A 20,392-nucleotide genomic window follows, 5' to 3' on the forward strand; every position below is an offset into this window, starting at 1 on the left:
TATCATAAGTTCAAGGCCACCCTGAGAGTACATAGTAAATTCCAGGTCAGCCTGGGCTGGAAACCCTACCTTGAAAAACAAAAACAGGGCAGGAGGGATGGCTTAGAGGTTAATGGCGCTTGTCTGCAAAAGTAAAGGACCCAGGTTGGACTCCCCAGGACCCATGTAAGCCAAGGCACAAGGTGGCGCATGAGTCTGGAGTCTTCCTTTGCAGCGGCTGGACCTCCCTATCTCTCTCTCTCTCAAATAAATAAATAGAGCCGACTGCTAAGGAACACCAGATGCATGCGCCCCCTTGTGCATCTGGCTCATGTGGGTCCTGGAGAGTCGAACCCAGGTTCTTTGGACTTTGCAGGCAAACGCCTTAACCGCTTTAAAAAAAGAAAGAAAGAAAGAAAGAAAGAAGGGGAAACAGGGAGGGAGAGAGGGAGAGGGGGATGGGAAGGATGGGAAGGGAGGCATTCTGTAGGTTTCCAACCCCTAAGCCACTAGACCGGCTTGAAAGTGGACAGCTCCCGCCGTATCAAGCCGCCACCACCAGAGGGCGCGGGGGACCCCGCCAAACCGACATCCGGTACCTGTCAAGGCCAGGAACGGCCTGGGTGCGGGCCGAGGTCAAGGGCAGCGCTGGGGAGACCCCAGGGGACCGCGGAGGGCACTAGGCCGCTCAAGGAGACGGCGTCCTGGGCAGTCACAAGCCATTCCTCCGGCAGAAGCCCTCGCTCCCCCGGGGAGAGCTCGTATCCGGCCTCCTTGCATCCGGAAGCGCCGCCGCATCCAATCCGGGCCCTCGTGGCTCCCTGGGGCTTGGCGCCCTCCCCTCCCCCGGCTCGTGCGGAGTCCAATCAGCGCTCGGGAGAGGCGCATGCGTCCTGCGCCGGCGCACTTTCACCCGGAGACTCCCTCCTCCCTGGCTGGCGAAGATGGCGCTGTCCAGGGTGTGCTGGGCTCGGGCTGCCCTGTGGGGCGCGGCCGTCGCCCCTGGAACTCTTGTCACCCGGAGGGTGCAGCTTGGTCGCTTTGGCCCTGCTTGGGGAGCCCTTCGGTGAGGGACCTGGAGAAGGGAGCGCACTGCGGCCGTGGAAGCCCTTCCCGTGGCTCAGCCTGGCATGCCTAGGTTCTCAGGGGCCCACGCCTGGGCGCCCGGCAGCTGTGTTCTTCCACGCAGGACCGCGGCTGGGGTGCTGGTGCCCCACCCACCGACCCCCGGTGCTCCGTGTTGTCTGAGCTCATCTCTCAGCCTTGCTTTCCAACGCTTTCGGCCTTAGCTTCTTAGCTTGGGTCCTGCTGCTCCCACAGGCTGCACACGCCTCCTACCACTTGGTGGTGGTTGTTTTTTTGTTATTTATTTATTTGAGACAAAGAAGAGAGAATGGGCGCGTCAGGGCCTCTAGCTACTGCATATGAGCTTCAGATGAATGCACCGCCATGTGCATCTGGCTTACGTGGGACCTGGAGAATCGAACATGGTTACTTAGGCTTCTCAGGCATGTGCTTTAGCCGCAAAGCCATCTCTCCAGCCTCACTTCCTCGTTTTTTTAAATGCCTGACCTGCCCCTGTCAGCCTCATTATCTCCTCTAGTTCCAAGTCACCTGTGGATTTCAGACGTTTACTTGTGTTGTACATTTGGGACTCCTTTTCTAGGATTAGTTCCCAGATGGTCTCTTTGATCTTCCTTGTAGGTCTTCAAAGCTTCACCTTTCTCCAAAGGCAGACGTGAAGAGCTTGATTTCCTATGTGGTGACCAAGACAAAAGCGATTAGTGGGAAGTACCATGAGTTCTTGAGTCGCCATTTCCCCCGCTTCTATGTCCTGTACACAACTTTCATGAAAGGTAAAAACAAAGACCCAATCAGAAATCTTGGAATCAACCCTTGGGCAATGTCAGAGAGTTAAAACAAGTAAGATCCCTTTTTAGGCTCTGTTGTAGGGGGTGTGAGTTGGGATGTTTTCTCTTGCATACATGTTTGAACATTAAGCTATTATTAATTGCCGCTTAAAGGTGCTTCTAGAAAGATGTTATGATAGACAACTTCTGACACACAAGGAGGCAGAGGTAAGAGGCTGTGAGTTTTAGGCAAGGCTGAGACTACATAGTGATTTCTAGGCTAGTTTGGGCTGGAGTGGAACTCTATCTTGAAAAAAAAAAAACAAAAACAGCGTTCCAGAAAGGAGCAATGTTAATTTCTGGCTGGGGGAATACATAGGGTTCATTAAACAAGACTTCCTGATGTCACAGAGCTGGAGTTTTAAAAAAGGAATGAGTAATGGATCCAACGAGGAAGACCATTCCACAACAGATCACAGAAGCCTGATTTAGCTGGAAGAGTGGTGGTGTACTTGGTCTCAGAAGTTTCAAGTTACCTAGCTTATTGCTTTTATAGGGAATAGTGTTGGAGAGGGCGAGTGTGTATAGGAAGGTATGATATGATTCAATCTGGGATAACATCAATTCTGTCCTCCTTTAATGAGGTAGGAATAAAGCTGTTATGGGCGGATGGCAAAAAGGCTAGAAGAATAAGGACAAATATGTGGAAGCACAACATAAAGTTTCATCAGCTTTCTTACCGGGAGATGGAGCATTTGAGACAGGTATGGGCCGGAGGGCCAAGTACCCAGAGGTTCACGGTGAGGTAATCGCCATTAACCAAGAGCCCAAACACTTCTCTTTCCTCTCTTGCTTACTTACCACTGATCGAGCTCTTCCCTCTCTGCCATGAGATCAAAGCACCAGTTGTGGTGGCGCACGCCTTCAGTCCCAGCACTCAGGAGGCAGAGATAGGAGGATCGCTGTGACGTCAATGCCAGCCTGGAACTACAGAGTAGTTCCACGTCAGCCTGAGCTAGCGTGAGACCCTGCCTCAAAAAAAGACCTAATGCCAGACGTGGTGGTGCATGTCTTTAATCCCAGCACCCGGGAGGCAGAGATAGGAGGATCACCATGAGTTCAAGGCCGCCCTGAGAATACAGAATGAATTCCATGTCAGTCTGGCCTAGAGTGAGACCTTACCTCGAAAAAAAAAAGACCTAAATAAGGGTTTCCAGATATTTGTCAGAGTTATCTAACCTTGTAGCCCTATGTAGCAGAGAACCATACAGTTTCTGGTACCTTCTGAATAAGATGTGTAAGCATGAAAGTCCAATTTTTAAAAAATATATATTTTACTTTTATTTATTTATTTGGAAGAGAGAGACTGGGAGAGGGAGAAGAAAAGAGAGAATGGGTGCACTAGGGCCTCCAGCCACTGCAAATGAACTCAAGCTGCATGTACCACCTTGTGCATCTGGCTTATATGGGCCCTGGGGAACTGAATCTGGATCCTTTGGCTTTGCAGGCAAGTGCCTTAACTGCTGAGCCATCTCTCCAGCCCCCTAAATAAACATATATACATATGTATATATATGCATATACATATATATACATATGTATATGTTATATACACATATTTATTTATTTATTTTCAAGAGAGAGAGCATGGGTGTGCCCGGATTTCCCACTGTTGCAGAGGCACTCCAGATGCCTGAGCCACTCCATGCATCTGGCTTTACATTGGTATTGGGGAATTGAACTTGGGCAGTCAGGCTTGGCTAGTGTGTCCCTTTAACTGCTGAGCCATATCTCCACACCCCCAATTTTTAAAAATATTTATTCGAGAGAGAGAGAATGAATATGAACAGTATGGATGTGACAGCGCCTCCTGCTGCTGCAGGTGAACTCTGGACATATGCATCACTTGGTGCACCTGGTTTTATGTGATTACTGGAGAACTGAGTCAGGTCTGGCAAGCTTTGCAAGCAAGCACATGTAACCACTGAGATATCTCCCTTGCCCACCAGTTTGTTTTTGAACATATGAAAATCTTCAAGGAACTTTAGAGAATCAGGAAAGTAGTATTTGTCAGTGACTTGGTAGCCAGTTTTGAAGCTGAGGTTAAGAATCTAGGAATAGGGCCGGAGAGATTGCTCATTGGTTAGGGTGCTTGCCTGCAAAGCCTAAGGAACTAGGTTTGATTTCTCAGGACTCATGTAAGCCAATGCACAAGGTGGCACTGTGTCTGCAGTTCGTTTGCAGTGGCTACAGGCCCTGGCACACCCATTCTCTCTATGTATCTTTATCATAAGTAAAATTTAGGGATGGAGAGATGGCTTAGCAGTTAAGGTGCATGCCTGTGAAGCCTAAGAACTCAGGTTTGATTTTCCAGGTCCCAAGTAAGCCAGATGCACATGGTGGTGCATGCATCGGAGGTTTGTTTGCAGTGGCTTAGAGTCCTTGGTGTGCCCATTGTTTCTCTCTCATTCTCTCTCTCTCTCAGTCTCTCTCTCTCTGCTTGCAGCTAAATAAATAAAAAATGTAGGGCTGGAGAGATGGCTTAGCGGTTAAGCGCTTGCCTGTGAAGCCTACGGACCCCGGTTCGAGGCTCGGTTCCCCAGGTCCCACGTTAGCCAGATGCACAAGGGGGCGCACGCGTCTGGAGTTCGTTTGCAGAGGCTGGAAGCCCTGGCGCGCCCATTCTCTATCTCTCCCTCTATCTGTCTTTCTCTCTGTGTCTGTCTCTCTCAAATAAATAAATAAATATTTTTAAAAAATGTAGATTTTAGGGCTGGAGAGATGGCTTAGCGGTTAAGCGCTTGCCTGTGAAGCCTAAGGACCCCGGTTCGAGGCTCGGTTCCCCAGGTCCCACGTTAGCCAGATGCACAAGGGGGCGCACGCGTCTGGAGTTCGTTTGCAGAGGCTGGAAGCCCTGGTGCGCCCATCCTCTCTCTCTCCCTCTATCTGTCTTTCTCCCTGTGTCTGTCACTCTTAAATAAATAAATAAATAATGAACAAAAAATATTTAAAAAAAAAATGTAGATTTTAAAAAAACATTATTGACTTAATTTTATTTGAGAGATAAAGAGGCAAATAGAATGGATGTGTCAGGTCCTTCAGCTACTGCAAATGAATTTACCACCTTGTGCATCTGGCTTACGAGGATCCTGGGGAATCAAACCTGGGTCCTTTGGCTTTGCAGGCAAACACCTTAATCACTAAACCATTTCTCCAACCTTAAAAATTTTTTTTAAAAGAAAACACTTTTGCTTTCTCCAGCTTTCTGTTAATGATTAAAGGATGGAAGCAAATAAAAGACTTACTGATTTTATTTTTTTTCAAGGTAGGGTTTCACTCTAGCTCAGGCTGACATGGAATTCACCATATAGTCTCTCAGGGTGGCCTCAAACTCATGGTGATCCTCCTACCTCAGACTCCTGAGTGCTAGGATTAAAGGCATGTACCATCACACCCAGGTGGCTTACTAATTTAAAAAAAATATTTATTTATTTATTTGAAAGAAAGAGAAAGAGAGAATGGGTGCACCAGGGCCTCCAGCCACTACAAATGAACTCCGGACACATGCACCCCCTTTTGTATCTGGCTTATGTGGGCCCTAGAGAATTGAATCGGGATTCTTTGGCTTTGCAGGCAAAAGGCCTTAACCACTAAACCATCTCTTCAGCCCTGGCTTAATGATTTTTCAAACAGTAAAAAAAAAAAAAAAATCTAGGAGACATTCAGGCAGAATTCACAGATATCCAATATAAAGTCAGGCCCTGGAGCAGATACTCGGGATAGAAAACATAACAGGGCTGCAGAGATGGCTTAGCAGTTAAGCGCTTGCCTGTGAAGCCTAAGGACCTCGGTTCGAGGCTCAGTTCCCCAGGACCCACGTTAGCCAGATGCACAAGGGGGCGCACGCGTCTGGAGTTCGTTTGCAGTGGCTGGAAGCCCTGGCGTGCCCATTCTCTCTCTCCCTCTTTCTCTCTGTGTCTGTTGCTCTCAAATAAATAAATAAATTTTTAGAAAACACAACAAATTAGCCACTGGCATGGCACGGTGGCTCACACTTTATTTATTTATTAGAGACGGGGGAGGGGGGAGAGAGAATGGGCACGCCAGGGCCTCCAGCCACTGCAAATGAACTACAGATGCATGCACCACCATGTGCATCTGGTTTACGTGGGAACTGGGAGAATTGAGCCTGGGTCCTTAGGCTTTGCAGGCAAGCACCTTAACCATTAAGCCATTTCTCCAGCCCATGGCTCATGCTTTTAATCCCAGCACTTGGGAAGGTAAAATAGGAGGACCACTGTGAGTCCAAGTCAGCCTGTTGTAAAGTGCCTCAAAACAAGTTAGCAAATCAACAGCTATACCTTCAAGCAACCTGTCACTTAAAAGTTGTCACCTAGAAGTTGACAGAAATAAACATGGTCCTTCTTGTGGGCTGTATTCTGCTTACTGTACAATGGGATGAGGGATTGTTCATGTTACTAAGAACTTTCTTGGGTTGAAACTGCATCTGTGTTTATTTCTGTTTAGTTCCGTCGAGACGTCACCAAGTGCCTTTTCGTAGGTATCATTTCCATTCCACCCTTTGCCAACTACTTGGTCTTCTTGCTGATGTGAGTACACACTTGCATCTCTCTGGCACATTGAAACTGTATAGTTATTGTTTTTGCATGTATGTGTGTATGTGGGATGGTGTGTATGTAGTATGGTTTGTATGTGGTGGATGCCAGCGTGTGCCCCCCACACACAGGTGCAGGGCTAGACAAGAATGTCAGTGGTCCTTTTCTCACTCAGTCACGTTTCATTGAGTCACAGTCTCACTGCCCCGGGTGCTACTGTTTTCCGCTAGACTGGCTGGCCAGTAAGCCCATCATTCTCCCGGCTCTGCACCCCCCCCACCCCCGCCCATGGCTGAGGTTACAGGTGTACATGCCCACCAGGCTTAGCTGTCTACATAGATGCTGGGGAACTGAACTCAGGGTGAACCAGGCCCTTGTGCTTGTGTGGTAAGTGCTCTTACCTGCTGAGCCATTGCCCTACCCCTGCCCTTGACACTACACTATATAGACTACTTTTTTGCTCTTGCTTTAGCTCAGGCTGACCTGGAATTCACCCTGTAGTCTCAGGGTGGCCTCAGACTCATGGCGATCCTCCTACCTCTGCCTCCTGAGTGCTGGGATTAAAGGTGTGTGCCACCTCACCCAGCTCATATAGACTTTTTTTTTTTTTTGAGGTAGGGTCTCACTCTAGCCCAGGCTGACCTGGAATTCACTATGGAGTCTCAGGGTGGCCTCGAACTAACGGCAGTCCACCTACCTCTGCCTCCCGAGTGCTGGGATTAAAGGTGTGCGCCACCACGCCCGGCCTCATATAGACTTTTTTAAATACTTTTTTTAATTTATCTATTTTAGAGAGAGAAAGAGGTGCGGGGGGGGAGAGAATGGGTATGCCAGGGCCTCCAGCCACTGCAAACAAACTCCAGATGCATGTGCCCCCTTGTGCATCTGGCTTATGTGGGTCCTGGAGAATCGAACCAGGATCCTTCGGCTTTGCAGGCAAACGCCTTAACCACTAAGCCATCTCCAGCCCTGCTTATTTTTGTTTTTTGAGGTAGGCTCTCATTCTAGTCCAGGCTGACCTGGAATTTAATCTGTAGTCCCAGCCTAGCTTTAAACTCACAGTGATCCTCTTACCACTGCCTCCCTGAGTGCTGTTGGTGGTGCACACCTTTAATCCCAGCACTCGGGAGGCAGAGGTAGGAGGATCGCCATGAGTCTGAGGCCACCCTGAGACTACATAATGAATTCCAGGTCAGCCTAGGCTAGAGCAAAACTCTACCTCAAAAAAAAAATACCCCAAAATATATATGTATATGTATTTAAATATTATATATATATACATACCAAATGTATGTATGTATGTATGTGTGTGTATGTATGTATGTGTGTATGTATGTATGTGTGTGTGTATACACACACACACACACACACACACACACATACATATGCATATATATTATATATATTTTTTTTCTTTTGTGTGGGCTTGAGAAGATGGCTTAGTGGTTAAGGCATTTTTTCTGCAAAGCCAAAGGACCCTGGTCCCATTCTTCAGGACCCATATAAGCCAGATGCACAAGTAGATGCATATGTCTGGAGTTCATTTGTAGTGGCTGGAGGCCCTGGCACATCCATTCTCTCTCTCTCTCTGTGTCCCTCAAATAAATAAATTAATTAAATATATTAAAAAAAATAAATGGCTAGAGAGTTGGCTTAGTGGTTAAGACACTTGCCTGCAAAGCCTAAGAACTCAGGTTCAATTCTCCAGGTGCCAAGAAGCCAGATGGCACATGGTGGCGATGCATCTGGAGTTCATTTGCAGTGTCTAGAAGCCCTGGTGTGCCTGTGCTGACTCTCTTTCTGTCCCTCTCTCTGTCTCTAATAAACAAATAAAAATAAATTAGAAAAAAATAAAAGTAAATTAAAAATAAATAAAATATTTTTATGAGTGAAATTTATGTTTTAGTTTTTTATTTATTTTTTATCTGGAGTATGGTGGCAATTGCCTCCAATCTCAGAACTCAGGAGGCAGAGATAGAAGGATCACTGTGAATTCGATGCCATCCTGAGACTACATGGCAAATTCCAGCTCAGACTGGGGTCGAAGGAGACCCTGCCTTGAAAAACCAAAAGAGAAAACAAAAACCAGATTTCTGGTGTGTGTCTGATGGTATGGCACATGCCTTAATTCCAGCACTCAGGAGGCTGAGAAAGGAGGATCGCCATGAGTTGGAGGTCAGCCTGGAATAGAGTGAGACTGCATAAAAACAAAAACAACAAAAATCCACATCTTCCTCCATTCTTATCCCCAGGTTCATAACAATCCCCCAGGAACATCTTGGGTACTCACATATCACATGATAGGGTGGTGTCCCAGCTGCCCTGGGTGATGTGAGTTCAGATTATGATTTTTTCCATTATCTCAGCATAGTATCTCCCTGAGAGACATAAACTTTTGGGACAGTTCTAATTTTTTTTCTTCAGAACAATAAAGCCAGGCGTGGTGACTCACGCCTGTAATTCCAGTGCTCAGATGCTGAGGTGGGAGGATTGCGTTGAGCTCCAGGTCAGCCTGGAGTAGAATGAGACCCTGCCGCCAAAAACAAATCACGGCCTTTACTCCCTCTCTCCTCTCTCATGGCAGGAGCTCTTGGTACTTCCTCTTTTTTCCTTCTCTGAAGCTAACAAAGTATCTCTAAACCTTAAAAAAAATCAGAAACAGATGGGCATGGTGGCGCACACCTTTAATCCCAGCACTCGGGAGGCAGAGGTAGAGGTAGGAGGGTTGCCGTGAGTTCGAGACCAACCTGAGACTACACAGTTAATTCCAGGTCAGCCTGGGCCAGAGTGAGACCCTATATTGAAAGAAAAAAAAAAATCAGAAACAGAAGCTGGGCGTGGTGGCACATGCCTTTAATCCCAGCACTTGGGAGGCAGAGGTAGGAGAATCACTGTGAGTTCAAGGCCCTCCTGAGACTACATAGTGAATTCCAGGTTAGCCTGAGCTATAGAGTGAGACCCTACCTTGAAAAACAAACAAACAAACAAACAAACAAAAAATCAGAAACAGTTGCTAGGCATTGTGGCACACGCCTATAATCCCAGCACTCAGGAGGCAAAGGTAGGAGAATCACTGTGAGTTCAAAGCCACCCTGAGACTACGTAGTGACTTCCAAGTCAGCCTGGACTAGAGTGAAACCCTACCTCAAACAACAACAAATCGGAAACAATGCATTTCATATTCTTATATCGTAACTTTGTTACATCATATCCAAAGATGACACTTCTGTTACCTTGTGGGTTATTTCAACTGTCTGTTGCTCTATAATGAACAGCCTCGGAGCTTTGTAAACCACTACTGGCTTCATGATTTTTTTTCTTTTTTTTTAATTTATTTTTTTGGGGGGGATTTCAAAGTAGGGTCTCACTCTAGCTCACGCTGACCTGGAATTCACTATGTATGCTCAGGGTTTTATTTTTGTGGGTCAAGAGGGGCAGAGCCAAAATAGATAGATTGATTTTTCTCATCTGTGTGGTATTGGCAATTTTCAGTGATATTTGGCTGTTGAGTAGACTGGTTTCAAGGGTCTGCAGTCATTCATATCTCATGCCTTGGGGTGGATGTTTGGAAAATTGGACGACCAACCTGAGTGCCTACATGTGGGCTCTTCAACATGGCAGCTTTACATCACATTTGGGGAGCCAACAATGTGTGTTCTGGGAAATAGCTGTCTGCATAACTTTTGGCAGCTTTGTGTTGGAGGTCATAGATTCACTTCTGCTCTATTCTGTTGGCTAAATCCATCCAGGGAATTTGTAGTCATGTTTACTATAACATTAACATGCATGTAGATAACTAAATTTAAAAGTCAGATCTAGCTGGGTATGGTGGCACATGCCTTTTGCAGCACTTGGGAGACAGAGGTAGGAGGACTATTGCCGTGAGTCCGAGGCCACCCTGAGACTACATGGTAAATTCCAGGTCAGCGTGAGCTAAAGTGAGACCCTACCTTAAAAAAAAAAAAAAAAAAAGTCAGATCTACTGATCTACTGCCTTTACAGTGCTGTGCACATGAAGGGACTGTCTGTCCTTCAAGTAGGTCGTCACCATTCCATGTAGTGTCCAGCTCTGTCCTTTCATGTCACACTTCAGTGTAACTTTATTTTTATTTATTTATTTATTTATTTTTATTTATTTGATAGTGACAGACAGAGAAAGAGGCAGATAGGGAGAGAAGAGAGAGAGAATGGGCCCACCAGGGCCTCCAGCCACTGCAAATGAACTCCAGACGCTTGCGCCCTCATGTGCATCTGGCTAACGTGGGACCTGGGGAATCGAGCCTCAAACTGGGATCCTTAGGCTTCATAGGCAAGCGCTTAACCGCTAAGCCATCTCTTCAGCCCTTATTTTTATTTTTACTTTTACTTTTTTTTTTTTTTTTTTTTTTTGGTTTTTTGAGGTAGGGTCTCACTCTAGCCCAGGCTGACCTGGAATTCACTATGTAATCTCAGGGTGGCCTTGAACTCATGGCGATCCTCCTACCTCTGCCTCCTGAATGCTGGGATTAAAGGTGTGCGCCACCATGCCCGTTTTTTTTTTTTTTTTTTTGGTGGTAGGTTTTCACTATAGTCCAGGCTGACTTGGAATTCACTATGTAGTCTCAGAGTGGCCTTGAACTCATGGTGATTTTCCTACCTCTGCCTCCCAAGTACCAGTGTGAGCTGCCATGTGCACCACCACGCCCAGCTATTCAGTGTAACTTTAAACCTCAGACTGAGACTCATTGAAGAGAAACAGTGTCCCTGCCCCTTTGTCACAGTCTACATGTCTGCTAGATGCTGGTTTTTGAAAGATGTCACTTTCAGAAAATTACCTTTGTGATTCTTTTTCCTTTTAGGTATCTGTTTCCCAGGCAACTACTTGTCAAGCATTTCTGGACCCCCAAACAACAGACTGATTTCTTAGACATCTATCATGCTCTCCGGAAGAAGTCCCACCCGGAAATCATTGGTTCCTTAGAAAAGGTCATCCCTCTTATATCTGATGCAGGGCTTCGGAGGCACCTGACAGACCTGTGTGCCAAGGTATTCCTCCGGTTAACTCTGGCTCCCAACTCGGAATCTTGTTAGGTTCAGTGTGCACTCCAACTATAGTGAGAGGGGCTAGTCAGGATCTCCTAACCTGTATCAACCTCTTACCTCTCCCAAGCTGCAGAATGGTACCCGCCCAGCAGTACCTGATATCCTGGCTGTCAGACAGTGCTTCTCTGGTCACCCTCTTGGCATTAATCACCTTCAGGCTATGCAAATGGTGAGTTCTTTGGGAGGCTCACTTTATTTCTAGTCTTTGTTTAAAGTATTACAAGTTGGTTTTCTCCTGTCCTGCTCTGTCACAGAAAGCTTTGAGCCGGGCCATGCTTCTCACACCTTACCTGCCTCCTCCCTTACTGAGATGGCGTTTGAAGACACACACCACTGTGATCTCCCAGCTGGATAGGGCTCTGGCAAAGTTGGGGATTGGCCAGCTAAATGCTCAAGAAGTGAAGTCGGTAAGAGTTTATTACAATGTCAAGAGATGCCAGAGTGGGCTGAGAGCATATACCCCAACACTTTTATTTATTTCTAAGGAGAGAGGGAAAGAATGGGCACACCAGCATTTCCAGCTACTACAAATGAACTCCAGATGTATGCGCCACTTTTGCATTTGGCTTTACATGGATAGCAGGGATTTGAACTCAGGTCCTTAGGCTTTGAAGGCAAGCACCTTAACCACTGAGATAGCTCTCCAGTCCCACCCCTCAGCTCTTTGTTTGTTTTTTTTTTTTGGACATGGTTTCAGGTTTTCCAGGCTAACCTCAAATTTTCCATGTAGCCAAGAATGACTTTGAACTGCTGAACCTCCTGCCTCTACCTCTCAAATACTGAGATTACAGGCATGTGTCACTGCATTTGGCTTCTCTTCTTCTTCTTCTTTTTTTTTTTTAAGACTGGGTCTGTTTTAGCCCAGGTCTCTAGCTGGATGGAGTCTTTAGGCACTTCATTTTTTAAAAAATTATTATTAATTTTTTATTGACAACTTTCATAACTGTAGACAATAACCCATGTTAATTCCCTCTCTCCCCCCACTTTCCCCTTTGAAACTCCACTCTCCATCATTATCCCTTCCCGCTCTCAATCAGTCTCTCTTTTATTTTGATGTCATGATCTTTTGCTCCTATTATGATGGTCTTGTGTTAATTCCCTCCCTCCCCCCACTTTCCCCTTTGAAACTCCATTCTCCATCATTATCCCTTCCCGCTCTTAATCAGTCTTTCTTTTATAAAAAAAATAAAAATTAAAAAAAAAGCCAACTCAAGCTAGAGAGATGGCTTAACAGTCTCTCTTTTATTTTGATGTCATGCTCTTTTGCTCCTATTATGATGGTCTTGTGTAGGTAATGTCAGGCACTGTGAGGTCATGGATATCCAGGCCATTTTGTGTCTGGAGGAGCACATTGTAAGGAGTCCTACCCTTCCTTTGGCTCTTACATTCTTTCCGCCACCTGTTCCACAATAGACCCTGAGCCTTGGAAGATGTGATAGAGATATTTCAGTGCTGAGCTCTCCTCTGCCACTTCTCAGAACAATGGTGCCTTTTGAGACATCCCAATGTCACTGCCATCTGAAAAGAGAAGGTTCTGTACCAAAAGTGAGAGTAGCATTAATATATGGGTATGAACATTAAGAGAAGTGCTTACTGGGCAGTTTGGTGAGCATAGTGTATAGATTTAGCCAAACACCAACCAACATTATACGACATTATACCCTTAGGGCTCATGACTACCCCTGTTGTAGTTTTTCAGTATCAGGGATATATTCCTTCCCATGGAGTGGGCCTCCAGTGCAATTAGAGGGCAGTTGGTTTTGCCATAACAGACATGCTACTATTGCACCCATTGGCTCATTTAGCCTGCCTGGCCAAATTTAAGGCTTGTATTGTCCACTGCTGGGTATCTTCACTGGTGATTTCTCTCTCTCCCATTGAACTGCATGCAGTATAGCTTTTTCCAGCTTTCTGTTAGCTGATCTACATGGAGGAGGTTTCCAGCTCAGCTGCAGCAGGATTTCTTTCCTTCCTCCCTTCCTTCCTTCCTTCTTTCTTTCTTTCTTTTTAATTTGTTAGAGACAGAGAAAGAGAGAGGGAGACAGAGAGAGGATGGGCGTACCAGGGCTTCCAGCCACTGTAAAGGAACTCCAGACACAGGCGCTATAATGTGCATCTGGCTTACGTGGGACCTGGGGAATCGAACCTGGGTCCTTAGGCTTCGTAGGCATGCACCTTAACGGCTAAGCCATTTCTGCAGCCCTCCAGCAGGATTTCTCAGTGACCTTGCAGCCTAAGTATGAGGAATCTTCAGCAATAGGGTCTTACCATCTATTCCTGGTTGGAAACAAGAACCTTGGCAAATGGTCTGCAATGTTAGTTTTGTGAGTATCAGGGACTTCCCTGGCCAACAGCTCACTGGAAGGTATCCCATCCATGGCACTAAAAGTTTCTAGTAACAATCTGTGGCTTCTGAGTGTTCCATTTGTCCAAGAAAGGTAGATTTCCATATGACTTATTTATATCCTCTTAGATTTTGATTAGCCTTCCCTCCACCTTTCCTTTATTCAATCTCTTCCCCTGACCTCGCTTAGGCCTTTTCACCCCAATTAATCTGTTCTTCTACTTACATATATACAATACCATCCTGTTAAGTCATCCCTCCCTCCCTTTCTATTCCTTTTATATCTCCTTTCTAGTTTACTGCCTTCTGCTATTGAGTTTTATTTCTACTCACACAGAAGTCTAATCATTTGTAGCTAGGATCCTCGTATGAGAGAGAACATGTGATGTTTGGCTTTCTGGGCCTGAGTTACCTAAGTATAATCCTTTCCAGATCCATCCATTTTCCTGAAAATTTCATGACTTCATTTTTCTTCACTGCTGACTAGAACTCCATTGTTTAAATGTGCCACATTTTCATTATCCACTCATCAGTTGAGGGACATCTAGGCTGGTTTCATTTCCTAGCTATTATGAATAGAGCAGCAAAAAAGCATGGTTGAGCAAGTATCTCTAAGGTAGTGAAATGAGCCCTTAGGATTATTAGGTACTTCAATTTTGTTTTTGATTTTCTTAAACTTTAATTTAATTTAATTTTATTATTTTGTTGTTACTTTTTCAAGGTAGGGCCCACTCTAACTCAGTCTGACCTGAAATGAAATTCACTATGTAGCCTCAGGGTGGCCTCAAACTCAAGGTAATCCTACCTCTGCTTCCCAAATGCTGGGATTAAAGGCATGTGCCACAACGCCTGGCAATTTAATAATTATTTTTAAACGATGTTTTATTTGGGGGCTGGAGAGATTGCTTAGTGGTTAAGGCACTTGACTTCAAAGCCTAAGGACCCAGATTCTATTCCTCAGGATCCACATAAGCCAGATTCACAGGGTGGTGTATGCATCTGGAATTCGTTTGCAGTGGTTGGAGGTCCTAGCACACCCATTCATTCTCTCTCTCTCTCCCTGTGTCTGCCTCTTTCTCCCTCTCTCAAATAAAACATATATATATATATGGTTTTTTTGGGGGGGTTTTCGAGGTAAGCTCAGGCTTACCTGGATTTCACTATGTAGACTCAGGGTGGCCTCAAACACAGTGATCCTCCTACCTCTGCTTCCTTAGTGCTGGTATTAAAGGAGTGCGCCAGCATGCCTGGCTCAAAAATAATTTTTTAAAGCTTTATTTTTATTTTATCTATTAAATACAGTGGGGGGGGGCAGAGAGAGAATGGGCACGCCAGGGTCTCCAGCCACTGCAAACGAACTCCAGATGCATGGGTCACCATGTGCATCTGGCTTATGTGGGACCTGGAGAATCGAACCTGGGTTTTTAGTCTTCACCGGCCTGTGCCTTAACCCCTAAGCCATCTCTCCAGTCCATAAAATATTTTTAAAATAGCTTTATTTATTTATTAGAGAGAGAGGAAGAAAATGGGTGCATCATAGCCTCCAGCCAGTGCAAACAAACTCTAGATGCATACACCCCCTTGTGCATTTGGCTTACATGGGTACTGGGGAATAGAACCTGGGTCCTTAGGTTTTGCAGACAAACACCTTAACTGCTAAGCCATCTCTCCAGCCCCCATAAAATGTATTTTTTAAATATTTGTTTTAAGTGCCGGATGTGGTGGTGCACACCTTTAATCCCAGCACTCGGGAAGCAGAGGTAGGAGGATCTCTGTGAGTTCGAGGCCACCCTGAGACTACATAATAAATTCCAGGTCAGCCTGAACTAGAGTGAGACACTACCTCGAAACACCAAAAAAAAAAAAAAAAAAAAAAGCCACTACAAACAAACTCCAGATGCATGTGCCACCATGTGCTAGATGTACAATATGGCACATGTCTGGAGTTCCTCTGCAGCGGCTGGAAGCCCTGGTGTGCTCATTCACTCTCTGTCTGCTTCTCTGTTTCTCTCTCTCTCAAATAAATAAAATATAAAAAAATATAAAAATATAATATAATAAAATATAAAAATATATTTAAAAAATATAAAATAAAATAAATAAAAAGGAGAACCAAAAAATCTGGCTGTGGTGTTGCATGCCTTTAATTCCCAGCACTTGGGAGGCAGAAATAGGTGGATCACCATGAGTTGGAGGCCATCCTCAGACTACATAGTTAATTCCAGGTCAGCTTGAACCAGAGTGAGACACTACCTTGAAAAAACAAAACCAAAACAAACAAACCAAAAAACACAAACACATACCCCCCCAAAAAAAAATAAAGCTGGGTATGGTGGCACATGTCTTTAATCCCTGAGCTTGGAAGGCAGAGGTAGGAGGATCACTATGAGTTCAAGGCTGCCTTGAAACTAGAGTGAATTCCAGGTCATCCTGAGCTAGAGTGAGACCCTACCTCCAAAAAAAAAAAAAATATATATATATATACATATATATATATATATATATATATATATGTATGTGTATATATATATATATATATATATATATATATAAAATAAATAAATAAATAAATAAGTAAAAAGAAAAATAGGGTTAGAGAGGTGGCTTAGCGGCTAAGGTGCTTGCCTGTGAAGCCTAAGGATCCAGGTTCAATTCCCCAGAACCCACGTAAGGCAGATGCACAAGTGGCATGTGCTTCTGGAGTTCATTGGCAGCAGCTAAAGGCCCTGGTACACCCACTCTCTCTCTTCCCCTCTCTCAAAATAAACAGCAAAACTAAAAGTAGGAATATCTATCTATCTATCTATAATTTTTTTGTTTTGTTTTCGAGGTAGGTTCTCATTTCTGCCCAGGCTGACCTGGAATTCACTATGTAGTCTCTGCCTGGCCTGAAACTCACAGTGATTAAAGGCGTGCAACATACTCTGTGAGACACTGTATTTCAAGCCTACTATTTCGTGTTATTCAGTTGTGTTAGTCAGTTTTGCATTATTGTAACAAATTCCTGAAGCCATCAATGTAAGTGGAAGGGTGTTTTTTTTAAATTTTCTTTTTTTCCTTTTTTTGAGGTAGGGTCTCACTATAGCCCAGCTTGACCCGATCTCACTCTGTAGTTCCAGGCTGGCCATACCCAGCTTATAGTAAAAGGTTTCTTATGGGGATGGTGTTGTAATTTATGTAAAAGTGATTTTGGATTATTTGTGGATTTCCATTTCCATGGTTTACCAAGTATGATCATTGAGTATATTTCACTTCTGACTGGCACAGGCTTGTTATCTGCGTGGCCTGAATTCTACCCATATTGCTGAAGACAGGTGTCGAACTTGGCTGGAAGAATGGCTGCAGATTTCTTGCAGCCTCAAAGGTAAGACAAATTTGTTTGTGCCTCTGAAACCCAAGTCATTAAATTTTTTTTTTTTATTAGTTTAAGAGAGAATATGAATGGGCATTCTAGGACCTCTACCCACTGCATATGAATTCCAAATGCATGTGCTACCTTGTACAACTGACTTTATGTGGATACCAGGGATTGAACCTGGGTCCTTTGGCTTTGCAGGCAAATGCCTTAACCACTGAGCCATTTCTCCAACCCCCAAGTCACTTTTTAAACAAATCGTTTTCACTGAGACAAAGTCTTACTGTGTAGCTTTGGCTGTCTTGGAATGTGATGTGACCATGCTGGCTTTGAACTTATGGCAATCCTCCTGCATTTACCTCCTGAATGTTGGAATTACAGATAGGCATGCACTAGCACATCTGACTCATTTTTGTACATTCTGAAATTACTAATTGAGTACCCTGAAAACTTTAGCATATACGTGTAATTGAACGGTCACAAACTTATATGCCTACTTTTTGCTTAGTTATAGACCGTGTTAAGACCAAGGGATGCCGGGCGTGGTGGCGCATGCCTTTAATCCCAGCACTTGGAAAGAGAGGTAGGAGGATCTCTTTGAGTTGAAGGTCACTCTGAGACCACATAGTGAATTCCATGTCAGTCTGGGTTAGAGCAAGACCTCAGAATCCCCTCCCCCACAAAAGATCCTTAGCAATATATCTGCCTCTACCTACGAGATACCCCCTTCTCCCCAGTATGACAACCAGATGTTCCTGAGATTGAAGAAATACGAGGGGCACAACTGTTCCAGCGGAGAAGCACTGGTCTGAGGGCATTAAACTTAGAATATGCTCCATTGGCTAAACAAAATGTTTGAAGGTGGATATTTGCTCTGTCGATCAGTTTGGAACCTCTGGCTAGGAATTGATGTTGTCTGGGCCTTTGGACATAAGTAGGCCTACTAACCTTGAAGCCAAGAAATATCCCTACAGGATCAACTTCTATCATGAGAATCCAAAGGTGACTCTCATTATGTGAGAATCAAGAAATAGAGGATGGCCGGGTATGGTGGCACACACCTGTAATCCCAGCACTTGGAAGGCAGAGGTAGGAGGATTGCTGTGAGTTTGAGAACAGGCTGGCACTACAGAGTGAGTTCCAGGTCAGGCTGGGCTAGAGTGAGACCCAACCTTGAAAAGAAAAAAAAAAACAAAAGAAAACCAAATCAAAGAACTAGAGGCTGAGCTATGTGATTGAAGGGCGAGTGCAAAGAAACGCATGCGTGCAGGGCTGGGATGAAGGAGCTCTGAAGACAGTGGCCTTTGATGCCATGCTTCCCATCCCTGACTTCCTCCTACCTCCAGTGTTCAGCTGTTTGTCAAGGCAGTTAGAAGGCAAATGGTTTCCTTGCCAAACCACTAACATTGATGGTGTTTTCAGAAGCTGAGCTGTCCCTCTTGCTGCACAACGTGGTCCTGCTTTCTGCCAACTACCTTGAGGCAAGGCGCTGAGTGAACCTGGAGAGGAGGCACTGTCCTGCAGCTGCACAGTGCAGCCACGTGGGACCAAGCAACACTTGTCAGCTGTGCGCACCTCCAGGTGCGTGGGAGGGAGGAGGAGGTGCCACGAGCTTCACAGCACACTACCCACAAGAGAACTGTTCTTGCAGACATTCCTCTCAGCTTGAACTAAAACCAGCCCTCTTTCTAGTGGGGCCCCATCTCACCACATACTAAGCTGGAACTGGCCCACCTCTGTACTGGACTTTTACTATGATGCGTTGTTTAGGCCCCATAACATCAGTCTCTGCCCAGATGGGATCATTTGGGCTCAAATGCATCAGCTGCCATAGTTATTTTTTTCTGAGACAGGGTCTGTGTTGCCCAGTTTGGCCTCTACATCCTGAGCTCAAGGGATCCTCCTGGCTCAAGTTCCTGAGTGCTGGGATTATAGCTGTGTGCCACACTGGCACCACTGCCTTATTCTTTACAGCTATGAGTTTTATTTCCCCCCAGGACTAAGTACTGACCCTTGGGCCTTGCGTGCTAGACAGGTGCTCTACCGCTGAGGTCTGTGTATAGCCTCCACCCCTCTCCCTTTTCTCACTGAAGCATTTCTGGCTGGCAAGAATGGTACTGCTTAGACGAGAGCATTTCTGTCTATACATGTGCTCCTTCCCATTCTTTAAAAATTTGCCCTATTTGAGACAGGGCAACTAGACAGGTTACTAGAGCCCAGGCTGGCCTGGAACTCACTACATAGCCCAGGCTGGCCTCAAACTCATGGCACTCTTTTTGCCTGCTCCTGAGTGCACCACAAATCCTTTCTGATATGGCCACAGATTTTTTTTTTTTTTTTTGCCCTCTTTAGTGGTGTGAAACTAACCACTCCCTTTCTGTTTAAAATTCTTTGAGCACTTTTAAAATATTACAGAACATTCTAAATGAAGAGGTAACACAGAAGTGCTGTGTGGTCGTCCCTGTGCTTCTCCATCGTCTCGTTCCCAGGCGGCCGCACAGCCTGGATGCATTTTTCAGTCCTTTGATGCCTCCACTGTGCTGTGTGTTGTGGCAGTCCACCTGTAACCAGTAGTGGCTACCTTCTTTGGGCCACGGGCCAAAACACATCAGGTACTATTTGCTGCTCATCCCTGGAAGACCAGATCTGCATTGAGATAGTAAGTTGGGTTTGGTTTTGCTGTGCACATCTGTGACCTTTAGTTCTGTAATAACTTATTGTAAACGCATGAAGCACTGTTTTCGAACCCAAGTAAAAGTTGCCTGAAACCAGTTGATGGAAATTACTTATGCACACACTAATCACTTTCCCAAGGTTGCTCTCATGAGACTGACATAGCCTAAACCAATGGGGATTAAATTGATTGGAATGGAACTTTCTGATGGGATGGAAGCTCTGAGGACCGCTTTGAAATTGGTCTTCCACTGGACATCTCAGGGTAGTAAAGGTAGGAACAGAGAAACACAGGAGTAGACACAGCAAGGGGGAAGAGGGCAGACGCAGAGTCGGCTTCAGCCGATCAGGCCGTAAGGGTATCTAGGCGAGACAGGCTCTTGGTGCTCCCAACAGAGTAGTCTCCACTTCTCTCATGAAATAGCTATTGTTAATAGTCCCTAACTGACCTAATTAGTTTTATATGCACAGCTAGAGAAGCATCCTTTCTCTA

General features: G+C 45.2%; 1 protein-coding gene across 3 annotated transcripts; it reads left to right on the plus strand.

Annotated features, from left to right (window-relative positions):
- The first annotated feature begins 914 nt into the window (after positions 1–914).
- Letmd1 (LETM1 domain containing 1) lies at positions 915–19,997 on the plus strand. 3 transcript variants are annotated; one of them, XM_045153509.1, is made up of 10 exons: positions 915–1,045; positions 1,684–1,835; positions 2,478–2,593; positions 6,357–6,439; positions 11,284–11,470; positions 11,595–11,696; positions 11,782–11,934; positions 17,139–17,235; positions 17,735–17,809; positions 18,649–19,997. In XM_045153509.1, the coding sequence occupies exons 1-10, from the start codon at positions 924–926 to the stop codon at positions 18,717–18,719; spliced, it is 1,158 nt and encodes a 385-aa protein (XP_045009444.1). In that variant the 5' UTR covers positions 915–923; the 3' UTR covers positions 18,720–19,997. The 3 variants fall into 3 exon arrangements, with proteins under 3 accessions (XP_045009444.1, XP_004649886.2, XP_045009445.1); XM_004649829.2 differs by lacking the exon at positions 17,735–17,809; XM_045153510.1 differs by lacking the exons at positions 2,478–2,593; positions 11,284–11,470; positions 17,735–17,809.
- Positions 19,998–20,392: the final 395 nt, after the last annotated feature.

The sequence above is a fragment of the Jaculus jaculus genome, chromosome 6 (genome assembly GCF_020740685.1).
Source record: "Jaculus jaculus isolate mJacJac1 chromosome 6, mJacJac1.mat.Y.cur, whole genome shotgun sequence".
In the NCBI taxonomy this organism is placed as follows: Eukaryota; Metazoa; Chordata; class Mammalia; order Rodentia; family Dipodidae; genus Jaculus; species Jaculus jaculus.